At 44.3% G+C, this 15455-nt stretch overlaps 1 protein-coding gene across 2 annotated transcripts in view; it reads right to left on the reverse strand.

The window, feature by feature from the left end:
- The window catches only part of stab1 (stabilin 1), a 263769-nt gene that overhangs the window by 177830 nt on the left and 70484 nt on the right, over positions 1-15455 (reverse strand). For both annotated transcript variants that reach the window (XM_070554590.1, XM_070554589.1), the window contains exons 17-23: positions 11017-11097; positions 8844-9002; positions 8649-8711; positions 4878-4970; positions 3319-3405; positions 3127-3238; positions 1422-1608 (exon numbers count right to left, since the gene is read on the reverse strand). In XM_070554590.1, the coding sequence (XP_070410691.1) occupies positions 1422-1608; positions 3127-3238; positions 3319-3405; positions 4878-4970; positions 8649-8711; positions 8844-9002; positions 11017-11097 (782 nt within the window). The remainder of the gene's footprint in view (positions 1-1421; positions 1609-3126; positions 3239-3318; positions 3406-4877; positions 4971-8648; positions 8712-8843; positions 9003-11016; positions 11098-15455) is intronic.

Consider the following 15455-nt stretch of genomic DNA (forward strand, 5'->3'; position numbering starts at 1 on the left):
GAATCTAGGGCATGGGGCCCTGAACTGGCCTGTTCTCAGAAACAGCTAATTCTGATGCTAGTCTCAGACCGGTCTGAGACTAGCTGTTAGCTCGTCAGTCCTGAAGGACACAAACTACACTAACTGGCCACTTTATTGGATACACCTGTCCAACTGCTAGTATATGCAAATGACTAATCAGCCAATCATATGGTGGCAATTCAATAGGTATGTTGACATGGTCAAGATGATCAGCTGCTGTTCAAACCGAGCTTCCAAACGGGGAAGAGAGGTGATTTAAATGACTTTGAATGAGGCGTGGTTGTTGGTGCGAGACGGCTGGTCTGAGTATTTCAGAAACAGCTGATCTCTACCATCTCTAGGGTTTACACAGAATGGTCTGAAAAAGGGAAAACATCCAGTGAGTGGAAGTTCTGTGGGCGAAAAAGCCTCGTTGATGCCGGAGGTCAGAGGAGAATGGCCAGACTGGTTTTAGCTAGGAAGGCAACAGTCACTCAAATTACCACTCGTTTCAACCAAGGTGTGCAGAAGAGCATCTCTGAATGCAACACACATGGAACCTTGAGGCAGACGGGCTACAGCAGCAGAAGACCACACCAGTTGCAACTCCTGTCAGCGAAGAACGGGAACTGAGGCTACAACTCACACAGGCTCTCCAAAACTGGACAAAATATCGCCTGGTCCGATGAGTCTAGACTTCTGCTGCGACGTTCAGATGGTGGGATCAGAATTTGGCGTTAACATGAAAGCGTGGATCCATCCTGCCCTGCACCAAAAGTTCGGGCTGCTGATGGTGATGTAATGGTGTGGGGGACATTTTCTTGGCGCATTTTGGGCCCCTTAATACCAACTGATCATCATTGCAATGCCAAAGCGTACCCGAGTATTGTTTCTGACCATGTCCATCCCTGTATGACCACAGTATTCCCATCTTCTGATGTCTACTTCCAGCCGGATAACGCACCATGTCATAACGCTGGAATCGCCTCAGACTGGTTTCTTGAACATTAGTTCACTGCACTCAAATGGCCCCCACAGTCACCAGCTCTCAGTCTAAAAGAGCAACTTTGGGACGTGGTGGAACGGGAGAATCGCATGATGGATGTGCAGTCTACAAATCTCCAGCATTTGTGGGATGCTATCATGTCAACATGGACCCTGATCTCTGAGGAATGTTTTCAGTACCTTGTTGAATCTGTGCCACGGAGGATTTAGGCAGTTCAGATGGAAAAATGGGGTCCAACCCAGTATTACCAAGGTGTACCCAATAAAGTGACCAGTGAGTGATTATTTCAAATGAGAATCATCATAATCTTAACAAAAAAAAACAAACAAACTTCAGAGCGAGACATTTTCACTTTGAATGTAACAACCATTGGGCTAGCTAGCAACATTAGCGGTACAATTGTTGGCTAGCTCACGTTGTGTCCAGCCCTGTGTGAGTGCAGTAGGCGTGGATGTGGCAGTGTTGCAGCAGGCCGTCGGCGTTACAAGGCGTGGCCGTTTTGTCACAGAACTCTCCTGAGTATCCGTTCAGACAAGATCCTCTTCGACACGCTCCGCCACTGCCAGGACGGTTATCACACACACCATGGACACAATGGCATTCTGAACACACACAGATGATGGGATTTCAGCATGCTCACAAACAACAACATATATAATGAGTATCGTTGTTTGAAGTTTCCACACAAGGCAGCTTTATTCGTAAAGCACATCTCCCACTCTGAAGCAATTCGATGAGCTTTTCAGGTGCAGAACAGCAACAACCTAAAATGTTAAACTCTCTATGACAACATGAAAAATCAGATTTTAAAATCAGATTTTAACAAATGAAATTAGATGTTAGAAACAAAATGAAAGACAAAGTTAAAGATTGAGCAGTCCTGGGGCAAAAGGTGCAGCATAAGAACATTGATTCAAAGGCTGATGAAAACAGGAAGGTTTTCAATTCTGATTTAAACTTTCTAGAGTTGGGACACATCTGAGGTCATGAGGAAGCTGATTCCATCTGTGAACAGCATAGTAGCTAAAAGCAGCCTCACCTGTTTGATTCTGACCCGGTTCTACCAGCTGACTGCTTCCTAAGGATCTCAGAGCCCTGCTGGTTGTATATACAGGAAGGAGATCCGACATGTATTCTGGCCCCATGCCACTGAGTGATTTATAAACTAGTAGAAGTACTCTGAAATGGATTCTGTAGTATACTGGTGACCACAGGAGTGGTGTGTTCGGTTCTGTTGGTCCTTGTTAAGACTCTAGCAGCAGCATTCTGAATCTGAAGCTGCTGTTGCTTCACAGCTTTTTCAGGGAGACCAGTAAAAAGACAGTTTAATAGTCCAGCCTGCTGGAGATGAACACATGAATGAGTTTCTCTACGTCGTGTCTGGACATGAGACCTCTGAGTCGTGCTATTTGATGCTGAAGATAAAACGCGGAACTAGCTATAGCCTTAATGCGACCAGTGAAGCTCAGGTCTGCATCAGTTATGACTCCAAGATCTCTAGACTTCTTATTTCCAAAGACAATACCTTCAGTCTTGTCTTCGTTTAACTGGAGGAAGTTTGACTGCATCAATCCTTCACTTGCGCCCAACACTGACAGAATGAGTCTAGAGGACCACAGTCACTCGATGATAGAGCTAGGTAGATCTGGGTGTCGTCTGCATAACTATGATGGCATTATTGTTATTGTTTATGACCACTCAGTGGGAGCATGCAGGGATTGAAGAAGAAGGATCTTTTAAATAGCGCCTCTTAAGTTAAAAAACACGAGGTGCTTCAAAATAACAAAAAATGAAAGTTAAATACATAATTTAAAGAATAATAAAACATTTAAAATTGGGAAAAGTAAAATTTCTGGTGAAAAATGTGAGGAAAGGTAAACTAAAGGGGTTCGAATGGCGTTTTGCTTCTCATCAGAGGAGCTTTGTCAGCTCTGATGTTAATAAGTAACTGTAACTGATAGTACACGCTATTCCTCTCCAGGCAGCCGGAAGCAAAAGTCGACCTTCCTGTACTTTAAAGACTTATTGAGGGATTTCACTTTCCGACTTATGCACCTAACCGGACATCCGGACGTGCAGTTTCTAGCCAACACTGGTACCGCGCTCTAGGAGATGTTTACCTTCATCACAGCTCTCTCCATGTTTGGCTGGATCGGCACAGATGTGGCAGGCAAAACCTTTGAATCCAGAGTGGCAGATGCATGAGCCGTTGCCATGGATACCATCGAAGCACTTAACAGAGAAGGATAAAAAAAACCACTGAAATTGGTCAGCTGATGCTCCACTCACAGAGAAAAGTGAATACTCCTTACTGATCCTTTGTCATAGCAGGGATGCTGGAAACCTCCAATACACGGTTTACAGTCCGGGCCGTAGAACCCTTTACAGCACTCAGGTACCTGTTCAGAAACAAGAACGCCAGAGCTAGGTGCCACACACAGAACAAACAGCCATGAGATGAAAAGCTCACGTTGGTGGAGAGTAGGGCTACGTGTCATACGTTCAATTCTTCAACCTCCAGTCGTCGGTCCAATAAATGACAACGAGCGACGCATTCGCCCATGTGACCATTAGCTGTGTAATGATGCACGGGCTCATTTGCAAACACAGAACCCCAAACATGGACGGGTTTAATGGAAGCTCAGTGCATAGGTCTTCTGGAAGAGACTTTTGGATCTTCATTACGTTTTACTGAATTTAGTTTGAGTTATTTTGTTGACTAGAGTGACGCAGAAACGGCCCGTCTTGTTGTGGTGTAACAACGAAGCTTCGTCTTTGTGTCTTTGCTGTGTCCACCATTGTGGTATTTTACTTAAACAAAAGATTTCTTCCTTCTGAACATGCCCTTCTTGGTTTCTTCTTCTGAGTTTGAGTAGGAAGTGGAAGGAACCGCAGCTGCGTTTGGATGCACTCGGAGGAGCCAGAGGTCGCGTGATCCATTTTCCTCATCACTTTCATTTTTAAACTAATAACAAATAGGTATCCCATAATACCATTACATTTCCATTCATTTTAAATTCATATTTGGTCCAAACAAGCTGAAAAGGGTGCTTCAGGCCCAGTGCTGGTCCAGTGTAGCCCTGATTTAGAATGAAGGATCCACACCAGTATTGGCCCGGTGTGCAAAAGGACGTTGGCCCAGATCCGGGCCACACAGTGCAGCTCCAGATCAGGGCCAAATCATTTTTGCTATCTGGGCAGTAACAATATTAACAATGCAATTTCATGATTTCACTTCAATTTTACCTGCTGCGGCCCAAACGCATCCCTTCGGACCTGGTCACCTGATTGTGCGTCATCGAATGCCTCTAGGGAGCTTGCTCAGGAGGCTGTAGTCACGAAGTTCTGGGTCTCAGACAGATTCTGGATGAACTCACACTCTGTCTGCCATGCTGGATTGAAAGCAGGTGCCTCATAACGCGAGCTACTTCAGCCAAAGTTTTAAAATCAGGAAACATTTTTCCTAATCAAGTAACCAAAAGTCTACCAGACTCTCTGGAAGACGGATGGTTTTCACGTACCGTCGGCAGCGGCGTGCGGAGAACGTGTGAGAGAATGCTCAGATGGAGACATTTTCTTGATTGATTGTGTTACCACTGCGATGCTCTCTGTGTGTAAGGTGTAAAACATCTGTGCACCATGAGTTATTAACAAACTTACGGGCACAAAAACAAACAAATAAATAAACAGCTCAGCCCATCATCGACAGGCGAATATCGTGTCCCATCACACCACCCTAGTGCAGAGTCTCCCTTCGGACCTAGACCTGGATCTGTGTTAGACACCATCCACAAGGGGGCTCCACTTCTAACTCTGAGTTTGTAACCCTGCAGATCTGAACCAGCAAACAACGGTGTCTCGTTTTTCTCACCTGTCTGGTTGTGTTGCAGTATTTGGCGCAGCCTTTACTGCTGGTGTATTTAAGAGTAAGTTGGGTGTATTCACATCCTGTCTGATGGCTGTGCTGAAGACACACACACACACACACACACACACACACACACACACACACACACACATCAGAATTTTAACAAAGCTAAACTTTACTAAATCACATTTACAAACACCATGATGTTTAAAATCAGGATTCTTCTTCGTCTTATTATTAGTTTGCATGCACATGCATGGATTATACGAAGGGGCATTGGAAAAGGTATAATTCAGTGGTACTCGATAGGCGGCCCCCTCTTTGTGGCCCCCAAACCCCGCAAGTTCTAAAGTTGCATTTTCTTGTTTTGTACTTCTAACATTGGCGCCAAGCTAAAGGCTTGTTAGCTTAAAAGTGAGCCGGTGTCGGTACAAGATCTGCTCGGGTGCAAAATTGGCTCGGGGTCCGTCGACTGCCGATGACGTTTGAGTAGTTGATTGGCTGAACATGAACCTTACGGAATTACGTAATCACGTTACGTTGTTATCACGTTACGTTGGTCCAGGCAAATCTTTCTATTGGAAAGATGGACAACTTTTACAAAGAAATCCATCATTACCTCTTTGAAAATACACTTTTAGCATAGAGCTGCATGTATATTAGGGCTGAACGATTAACTGCATGTGCAATTAAATTGCGATGTGACAAAAGGAGATTTTCTAATCTCAAAGGCTGCAATTTGGCAGCGAGTGGTTAGCGCAATGCTAATATACATGGAAAAACCCATAAGAATGCTAATGCTAATATACATGGAAAAACCCATAAGAATGCTAATGCTAATATACATGGAAAAACCCATAAGAATGCTAATGCTAATATACATGGAAAAACCCATAAGAATGCTAATGCTAATATACATGGAAAAACCCATAAGAATGCTAATGCTAATATACATGGAAAAACCCATAGGAATGCTAATGCTAATATACATGGAAAAACCCATAGTTAACAGATTTCACAGGTGTTGCTAATACCTATGATTCTTCAAGGGATGTGCTCAAAGAGGAGTTCAACATTATGAGTAAAATATAGTGTTTTATTTTACTAATAGCATTATAAACACAAACTTACGTCGTAAGAAACATTATTTTAATAACGAAACTGCTAAATTCTGTCCAACAGTATAGATGTGTAGTGTATTTTGTCCGAGTGGGTTTGCCGTACTTTGACGTCATTGGCAGTCGAAGGACCCCGAGCCGATCTTGCACCCGAGCCGATCTTGTACCGACTCCGGAACAATTGCCGGATCCTAACCAGCGTTGCCAACTGCCTACAACAGAAGGTAGCTGAAGTTCACCCAGACGTTGACAGATAACGTCACATGCAAATTTGCATACTAATGACGTCATTACGCCACAACGGCATTCATTTACCCCTCAACATCCAAAAAAAACCAACACACACACATATACATGTATATATATAAATAAATAAATTTATTTATTAATTTTTAATATTAATTGTTCATATATATATATATATATATATATGTGTGTGTGTGTGTGTGAACAAGATCACAGCTACACGCAGCCGAAATGAGTTTCCTTCACAGGGTGGCTGGGCTCAACCTTAGGGATTGGGTAAGGAACTCAGACCTTCAGGTGGGACTCATAGTAGAGCCGCTGCTCCTTCACATCAAACGGAGCCAGTTCAGGTGGTTCGGTCATCTGATCAGGATGCCCCCTGGACACCTCCCTGGGAGGTGTTTTGGGCACGTCCTCTCGGCAGGAGGCCCCCGGGTCAACCCAGGACTACCTGGAGGAAATGTGTCTCTAGGTTGGCCAGCGAGCGCCTGGGTGTCCCAGCTGAGGAGCTGGCGGACGTGGCCGGGAGAGGATTGCCTGGGAGGCCCTACTTTGGATGCTGATCCCGCGACCCGGACTCTGGTAAGTGGAGGAAGGTGAGGCGAGATAAAGTATTTTGTTTCTCAGAAATGTTGATGTTATTTTTTCTTAGGATTAAAAGGGAGGAAAATAAAAACTATATCATTAGTTAAAATAATTCATTAATATGATTAAAACAGCCCAAATTGCTTTGATGTGTAAAATAAATTGTAAATAAAGTGATTTTAAGGCAGATTTGGTGTTGTTCTTTTATAAGACACAGCTCAGACTTTCTGCTCTCCCCATTCTCACAAACTCTGTCACATTTGTGCGTTACCAGCATTTTGTTGAAAAGAAGCTTTTTCCCCTTTTAGTTTCTCCACTACTTTGTTGTCTTTTCTCTCTCTCTAGATCGTGATAATAGCGCACCGAGCAAAAGGGGGGCAGTGTCTCATGATAAAACCATCCCTGCGTCACTGAAGGAGATCAGATGCGTGTGTTAACAGGACGGTAGTTCCAACTCCTGCTGACTTTAGTTGCCAAAAACAGGAAAGGCCAGATTTCCTGGCGACTGCAAAACCGGAGACTTATGCCCGGAACACACCAGCTGCGAAGCACCGCGAGGTGGATTCGTGCGCTGTCTCTTCCTCCGCTGTTCACATCAGGCAAGAATTTTCAACGAGGGCGTCTGCTCACACCTACGGTTTCCCAACCCCCAACCCCTGTTCCCTTGCTGTGTGTGTCTGTGTGTGTGTGTAATTATGTGGGTCAGCAGTAGCTCAGGTGGTAGAGCGGATTGCCTCATGATCGGAGGGTCATGGGTTCGATTCCAGCTCCCGCCTGCTGTTGTGTCCTTGGGCAAGACACTTCACCCAACTTGCCTGTGTTAGTGGGCGGCTGTGGCTACAAGTAGCTTACCATCACTAGCAGTGTGTGAATGTGAGAGTGTGTGAAAGCGTCTTTGGGTGTCTAGAAAAGCGCTATGTAAGTTCTATGCATTATTATTATTATTATTATTATTATTATTATTATTATTAGAAGAGCCAGTGCTTCCAAGGCGCTTCGCGGCGCGTTGTCGCGCCTCCGCGTCTGGTGTGTTTCGGCTGTAAGATTCTTGCCTGCGCCGTCTCCGGTAGAAGCATCAGTCTGCGGCAGCAGCAGATGCAACACAGCCCCGTTATGCAGCTGTACCGTCCTCGTCAGACCAGCCGACAGGTTTATGACTGGTCAGTCCGTCGATTTAACTCTGTGCGCAGGTCATTCTCTTTCCTTGCTCCTGGAAGAACGGTTCTGAGTGCAAATGGTTTTTTGTTGCTGATCTGCAGGAAATATCTACGAGAAAGTTCTACAGAGAGTAACAAGCAGCCCTCAGAAATGTTGCTGATTGTGTCGCTCGGTGCTGAGGGGGGTTGAAAAGTCGTTGGCAACACTGATCCTAGCAGACAGTTACTGGAATGCGTTGTTTCAAAATAAGACAGGCTGAAATTAAGCTCTGGCGCTAACGACAATTATCCTCAGCTGCACCTCTGCGCTGTGAACCTCGCTCGTGTAAACAACATTACTTATGAAACGGCCCAGACGCAGCCATCTGCGGCGTTGGTGCCGCAAGGCAGCGAGCCCCGGAACAACATCACCATGGCAACGCACCATGGTAATGCTTTCGACTTAAGAGATGACCACGTTTCTTTTATTGATCTGGATTTAAAAGGTCATTGACTCAAATATGTATCTCTTTTATTCTTTCATTAATTATTTTTCACATCATGAATACCATGATCACTTTGTTCTGCATGAAAAGAAGAAGATAAATTGCGCGGCTCCATGAAAACCCAAAACCTGCCTAAAAACTAGTCAACCCACAGTGAGTCAGAGCTTCAGCTGAATCATTTACCAGCTCAACACTGCCTTCTGGACACCGAGTCTCCTTGAGGAAGCTGCAGTGAACGCACGGTCCCTGAAAGCATCAAAACAAGCCGTTAGACACCCTCTGCAGTATGTTCAGCCCTCTTTGTTCAGGTGGGAGCAGCCGAGTTAGTTAACAAGTGACTAGAGAAGGACTATCTAATGGTTTGTCCCAACTGCTCACCATGATGATTTTACTGTCAGTCACATCACAGCGGTGAGGAAGGATGGGCAGGATGGAGGTCGGGTAAAGCAGCCCGTCAATCATGTGGATGACTCCATTAGACGCCATGATGTTTGTGGTGGCCAGAGGGATGAGCTTCTCCCCCAGCATGATCTGACCCTTCAGGATGAAGCACAAACAGGTGTTAGATGCTGTCATATGACATCATGATGTCATGAGTCACCCAGCCACATCACTCTATGGTCAGGACTCCATGCAGAATTCATCTGATCTAGGTACATTTGTACATGCGTGCTAGCCTGTTAAAGATATCCGTCACTTGGACAGTAAATAGTAGTCGTAGCAGAACAGCTGATACTTTTAAAATATTATTACTACCACAATGTTTCAAACCCCCATCCACAATGTCTACATAGTACTACATACTGTAGTGTCCTTTTTATTTTTGCATTCTTGGTCATTGTTGTACTCCTTTACCGTCTACATGAGCGGTGGTAATGCACACATGTGGAGGACACACACACACACACACACACACACACACGCATGTGGAATCAGTAAATCTGAACTTAGATCTACGAAAACCCTCTAAGGTGAGGGATCAGACAAACTGCAGCCCCTACAATGAATAACACACACACATTTCACATTTTGTCGTGTTTTGTGTTCAGCACCTAGGTCAGCTGTTTCTCTTTTACATGTGCTCTACATAAAACGTCGGACTGGACTGGAAATGGAAACCGTGTCCCCTCACCCAGGCGTAAGGCACCAAGGCCCCACCTCCTAAATTTGACCTTATGCTCTCTGTTAACCATGCAACTGTATTTTATTCTGGTATTGTTTACAACCTTTTTAAAATGTGCGTGTGGTTGGCATTAGCCTGCCAAGGGACTGGAGATGGAAATAAGCCCTGGCTATAATCTGACATGTTTACATTCAGAGGTGGAAAGTAATGACTTGTGTTTACTCGTGTTGCTGTAATTGAGTAGCTTTTTGGGTGTATTTATACTTTTTAATATTAATTAAACATTAGTATTTATCAGGTATTACCTACTAGCAAGCAAGAGATAATTTTACCCAATATCAACGAATAAGTAGCTGTTGAATAGATTAAAAAAACATGAATGTGAGGTAAATTTTACCCAACTTTTCTAAGTATTTTATAGCTTTTAATTTAAGTTATTTTACACTCAATATATGAAAGTGAAGCTACCCACAGAAGTCAAAGCAAAGTGTTACCTCAGATTTATTGGCTAAATTCTAGCGATTACTTGTCTCATAGACTAGGATTAAATCAGACTTTGACAGTCTCCTGCCTCGCTTCTCCACATGTTTTGGACCTGTATGGAAAGCTGTATGGATATTAAAGTTCCATTTTTGATGCACTTTCTAGAATATGTGGAAACAGCTGTAGATCCAAGCCCTTTGATCGCTTTGTTTAGAGTGATCACAGTGGATGCCTGTTTGGATGGTTGCCAATATATGAACTATAACACCAGAACTAAATAAATAAATAAATAAAGTGAGTAAAAAAGTTTTTAAAAATTAGTCCTGCTATTTTAAACAGTTTACCAATAAAGAGTTAAAAACATAACACTGGCAAGAAGCGTAGCTAAAAAGTATAAAATAAATTACTGCCGACACGGAATCAAAGCACGGTCAGGACACAACAAAACAAGACGTCTGGCAGATACTTTATCCACTAACCCTCCAAACCTAATATAAGGGCCTAATTGTCTAAGATGCAGGTGTCGTATGCACTGTTTGTCAGCGGTCTTCATTGGTATTGGGGGGGGGGGGGGGAGTTGGCAGATCCGCTCCGTGATGTCCAGTGATTTAGCCAGGGGGTCTCACCATTGATTTATTGTCATAAACCAGATGGGTTGGTGCTCTCCTGGTGCCATTTGGTGCCCTACACACAGTACACAATGCTCTTGGGCAAAGCGCTGAAACTGGTTCCAACTACAGGGGGATCACAGTAGGTAGAACCTGCCTGCTACGGTCTATCCAGGGGTTCTGGAAAGGAAGATTCACTGAATTGTCAAACTTCAGATTCAGTAAGAGCAACATGGTTTTCATCATGGTTGTGGTTTGACGCTATGTAAATAAACTGAATTGATATGGGAACACTGGACCAGCTCTATGGATGGATGATTTACTGAGACATACTCACGTTGTCAGACAAGGTGATGGAAACCAGCTGATTGGCCATTGTTTGAATATGAGGAAGAGTAGCCATTTCATCTACTGTCAGCTGAAGAAAATAATAAATAAAAGTAAATGTGCAGGTTAATTAATCAAACTTAACTTGAAACTGAAAAAAAATCTGATTAATGGGAACAAACATTTTTAAATGCTTCAAGTCTCTGAGGTACCAAAACCAAAAACTGAACTTAAAAAAACTGAAGTTAAGTAAAGAAAAATACAAGTTTGACTGAATAAACCCCAAACTCATTTAATCATCATCATCATCATTATCACTATTATTATTATTATTATTATTATTATTATTATTATTATTATTATTCATCCAATCAATCTACATGTGCAGACAGACTGCAGGTTTACTGGTGGATCCCAGAATATCTAAAATTAGGATGGGAGGCAGATCTTTTAGCTATCAGGCTCCTCTCCTGTGGAACCAGCTCCCAGCCTTAGTCCGTGAGGCAGACACCTTGTCTACTTTTAAGACTAGGCTTAAAACATTTTTATTGGATAGGGCCTATGGTTAAAATCTGATGTTAGCCTAGATCTGGACAAGTGGGGGAGTAGAGGGAGGTGGAGTGTACAGTCGGTAAAGACGGCTCTCCCTTGCCCTGCCTCCAACATGCCTCCATCTAAATAGGATAGATTATCCAGAGTTATCTCTGTAGTTATGCTGCTATAGGCTTAGACTGCTAGAGGATACACTGACCACTTCTCACACTCTACTACTTTCTTCTACAATCTGCTCTTTAACTGTATTACTTCCTGCTATTTCAGCTGTTAACTTTATTTTCTCTCTAAGTGTTTTTCTCCCCAGAAGAAGCTACAACGATGTTCTGCTGAGCTGTGGTGGCCTCATGGAGGGGGCCATCGACTAGCACACTGCTGCTAACCACTTAAGCATTCTCCTTCTCCTGATAATAACGTTTTACTCTCTTTGACATTGAAAGTGCTACTACTAGTTTACCCGTTTAATCAGATTCTCTAGGATAAATACAATAAAGTTTATCTTTCACCAAATAGAACATTTACTAAGAAATCACAATATAACCATTGAAGTGTGTGTGTGCGTGCGTGCGTGCGTGCGTGCGTGCGTGTGTGTGTGTGTGTGCTCTGTCTTCTCGATCCCCAGTGAGTCGTGGAGGATGGCTGCTTATACTGAGCCGGGATTCTCTGGAGGTTTCTTCCTGTTAAAATGGAGTTTTCCTCTCCACTGTCGCTGCATGCTTGCTTAGTATGAGGACTGCTGTAAACTTGATGCAACCTGCTGGGTTCCTTTATATAGAAAACTTTTTACTGATTGGCTTAATGACCTGACCTGTGTTGGAATGTTTACTAGGTGAAGTGCCTTGAGGCAAGTCTTTGTAGTTTGGAGCTTTATAAATAAACTGAACTGAATTGAAGAAGATGATGAAGAAGAAGAAAATGTCTCTTCTATAGCGCCTCTCAAGATAAAAATCACGAGGTGCTTCACAAAATCAAAAAATGTAAAATTTAAAAAAGAATTTAGAAAATGATTAAAATACCGTAAATCCTCTAATACAGGCCCGGGCCTGTATTTGACTCAAGCTCATCAAGCTCCAGGCCTTTATTGGAAGGAGGACCAGAATTAGAGGCAGGCCTCAATTTCTATTTGACCAAAATGAACTAATGGTTCGCTGGAGTTTTTGACAATTAAAAGTGCGCCCACATTTTCAAAGTTAAACACATTTCTTTAAACAACGGTAGTTTCTGCTTCAGCCCTCTCCCCCCTCCCCCTGCTTCAGCCCTCTCCCCCCTCCCCCTGCTTCAGCCATCTCCCCCCTCCCCCTGAGCAGCGGCTGCAAACTCACTGATGCGCCTGCAGCCTCTCGGAGTTCCTGCTGCTCTAAACATTAAAATAATTATTTCATTTTCTGTTCCTCACTTCTGATTACCTTCAATGGTGTCTGTTTGTTGCAACCAGCAGGTACAAAAACTAACTTGTTTTTATTTGACTATTTTTCTGTCCTGTCTGTTTATTATCTTCCTGCATCTCCTCTCAATCCTAAAGAAAAACTGCTACCTGGGTTCATATATATTCACCTCATGAGTTACCTTTGAACTGCAGTTCTAAAAGATCTACCGACCGCTAAAACAGCGGAGTTCTCGCTGCTCGGTGGCCGCATCAGTGATCGGTGCGTCACCGGAGGACAAAACAGGTGATGCGCCCCGCTCCACAGCAGCGAAACGCATCAGGCGCAAATAAAAGACAGAAAACATTAAAGGAAATGAACCGACATGAACGATCGCGTGTCAGTACCGACGCTCTGGCACAGCGCGTTGCCCCCCCGACGCGCAGGAGCTTGTCACCTGCTGACAGCAGGCTGCTGTCTTTTCCGAGGGCTGCATCTTGCCGGTCATTATCACGTGACAGCGACTAGTTGATGACAGGCATAAAAAGTCACTATAGTGAAGTCGACTAGTTCATACAACCCCTGCTACTGCTCCCAGAGTGTTCTGCAGCATAATCAGCACGTTATCTTTGAACATGATATCAAATTTTCGCCTCCTCTTCGTCTCCGCACGGTTAAAGTTACCGTTGCGGTCTATCACTGGCAAATCAAAAGTTAGACGATGACACAACCGCCCCCCGTACTTGCTTGTTACCACATTCCACCCGGCCACAATAAGAGACCGGCCATTATTCACCTCCGCCGACTCTGACACCGGCCAAAATATGAGACCCGGCCGTTAATCGAACACAGGCCTGTATTAGAGGATTTACGGTATATATTTAAAATGAGCAAAAAATTGACAATTGTGATTAAAAATGTAAAGGAAGAGAGAAAGAGAGAACAGGAAAGAGGGAAATCAGTGGATGCTGAGGAAGGTGGAATAGGTGGGGAGAGCAGAACAAGAAGAGGGTGAAGAAGGTCATACAAAAGCCTGAACAAGTGAGTCTTCAGCTGCTTTTTAAAGGAGACCACTGAGTCCACTCATCTCAGGCTCAGGGGGAGAGAGGTCCAGAGTCTGGGGGCCACAGCAGCAGATGATCTGTCACCTTTGACCTTTAGCCTGGTGCTGCACAACCAGTAGGCTTTGGTCACTGGACCTCAGGGGCCTGCTGGGGGTGTAGGGATTAAGAAGATCACCAATGTAAGATGGTGCTTGTCAATGTAAGGCCCTAAAGACCAGAACCAGGATCTTGAAATGAACCCTGAAGTTGACTGGCAGCCAGTGAAGCTGGAGGAGAAGCGGGGTGATGTGGGTGTGTTTGGAGGACTTGGTCAGAAGCCGAGCACAGGCGTTCTGAACCACCTGTAGACGGTTCAGGGAGGTTCTGCTCAGACACGTGAAAAGAGAGTTACAGTAGTCTAAGCGTGAGGAGATGAAGGTGTGGAGAACTGTCTCAAGTTCAGAGCGGGACAGAATGGGACTCAGCTTAGCAACGTTCCTGAGATGGAAGAAGGAAGAGCCAACAAGAGAACTGACATGAGACTCCAGGGTGAGAGCTGGGTCAAAGGTCACGCCAAGATTCCTGACAGAAGGTTTGGTGTGGGAAGCAAGCTGACCAAGAGAGTCTCTGACTTTGGGAACCAGCTTGTCTGGGGCACAGATGAGGATCTCAGTCTTATCTTCATTCAGCTGAAGAAAGCTCCCACCATCCAGGTTTTGATAGAGTCTAAGCAGGTGTGTAACAGCTGCAGCTTAGACATCTCATGGGGCTTAAAGGAGATGTACAGTTGGATGTCATCTGCATAAAGATGGTAGGAGATTCCTTTGAAGGAGCTCAGGGTGTGCTGAAGAGGAAGCAGATAGAGGAGGAAGAGCAGAGGCCCCAGCACAGAACCTTGTGGGACACCATGGGTAAGAGAGGTGGTGGAGGACCTAAACTTGGAGACGGCCACAGAAAAGAAACGCTCAGAAAGATAAGAGGAGAACCACTCCAGAGCAGATCCTGATAGGCCTACCCAGTCTCTCAGCCTCTCCAGTAGCAGGTGATGGTCAACAGTGTCAAAGGCTGCAGTCAGGTCCAGCAGGACCAGAACAGAACAGTCCCCTGCATCACTGTGAGTCAGAAGGTCATTAGAGACCCTAAGAAGAGCTGTTTCAGTAGAATGAGCTCTACGAAAACCTGACTGGAAGCTATCATAGATGTTATGTTCATCAAGAGCAGCTGTGAGTTGTTTAGCCACAACCTTTTCCAAGATCTTGGAGATGAATGGAAGTTTAGAGATGGGTCTGAAGCTGCTATGGAGAGAGGGGTCGAGACTTGAATCACCCCTACCCTGTCCTCCCTGCACTGGCTGCCAGTACAGTTTAGGATTGATTTTTGTTGTGAGAAGATCTTCTCTGTGCTACTGAGTCTGTGTGAAATTACAAGTGGACACATATACCCACACACAGTTTGTCCATTTGTACTCAGTGAGAAAAATGTCTTGTATA

Source organism: Nothobranchius furzeri, chromosome 9, assembly GCF_043380555.1.
Source record: "Nothobranchius furzeri strain GRZ-AD chromosome 9, NfurGRZ-RIMD1, whole genome shotgun sequence".
Lineage (NCBI taxonomy): Eukaryota > Metazoa > Chordata > Actinopteri > Cyprinodontiformes > Nothobranchiidae > Nothobranchius > Nothobranchius furzeri.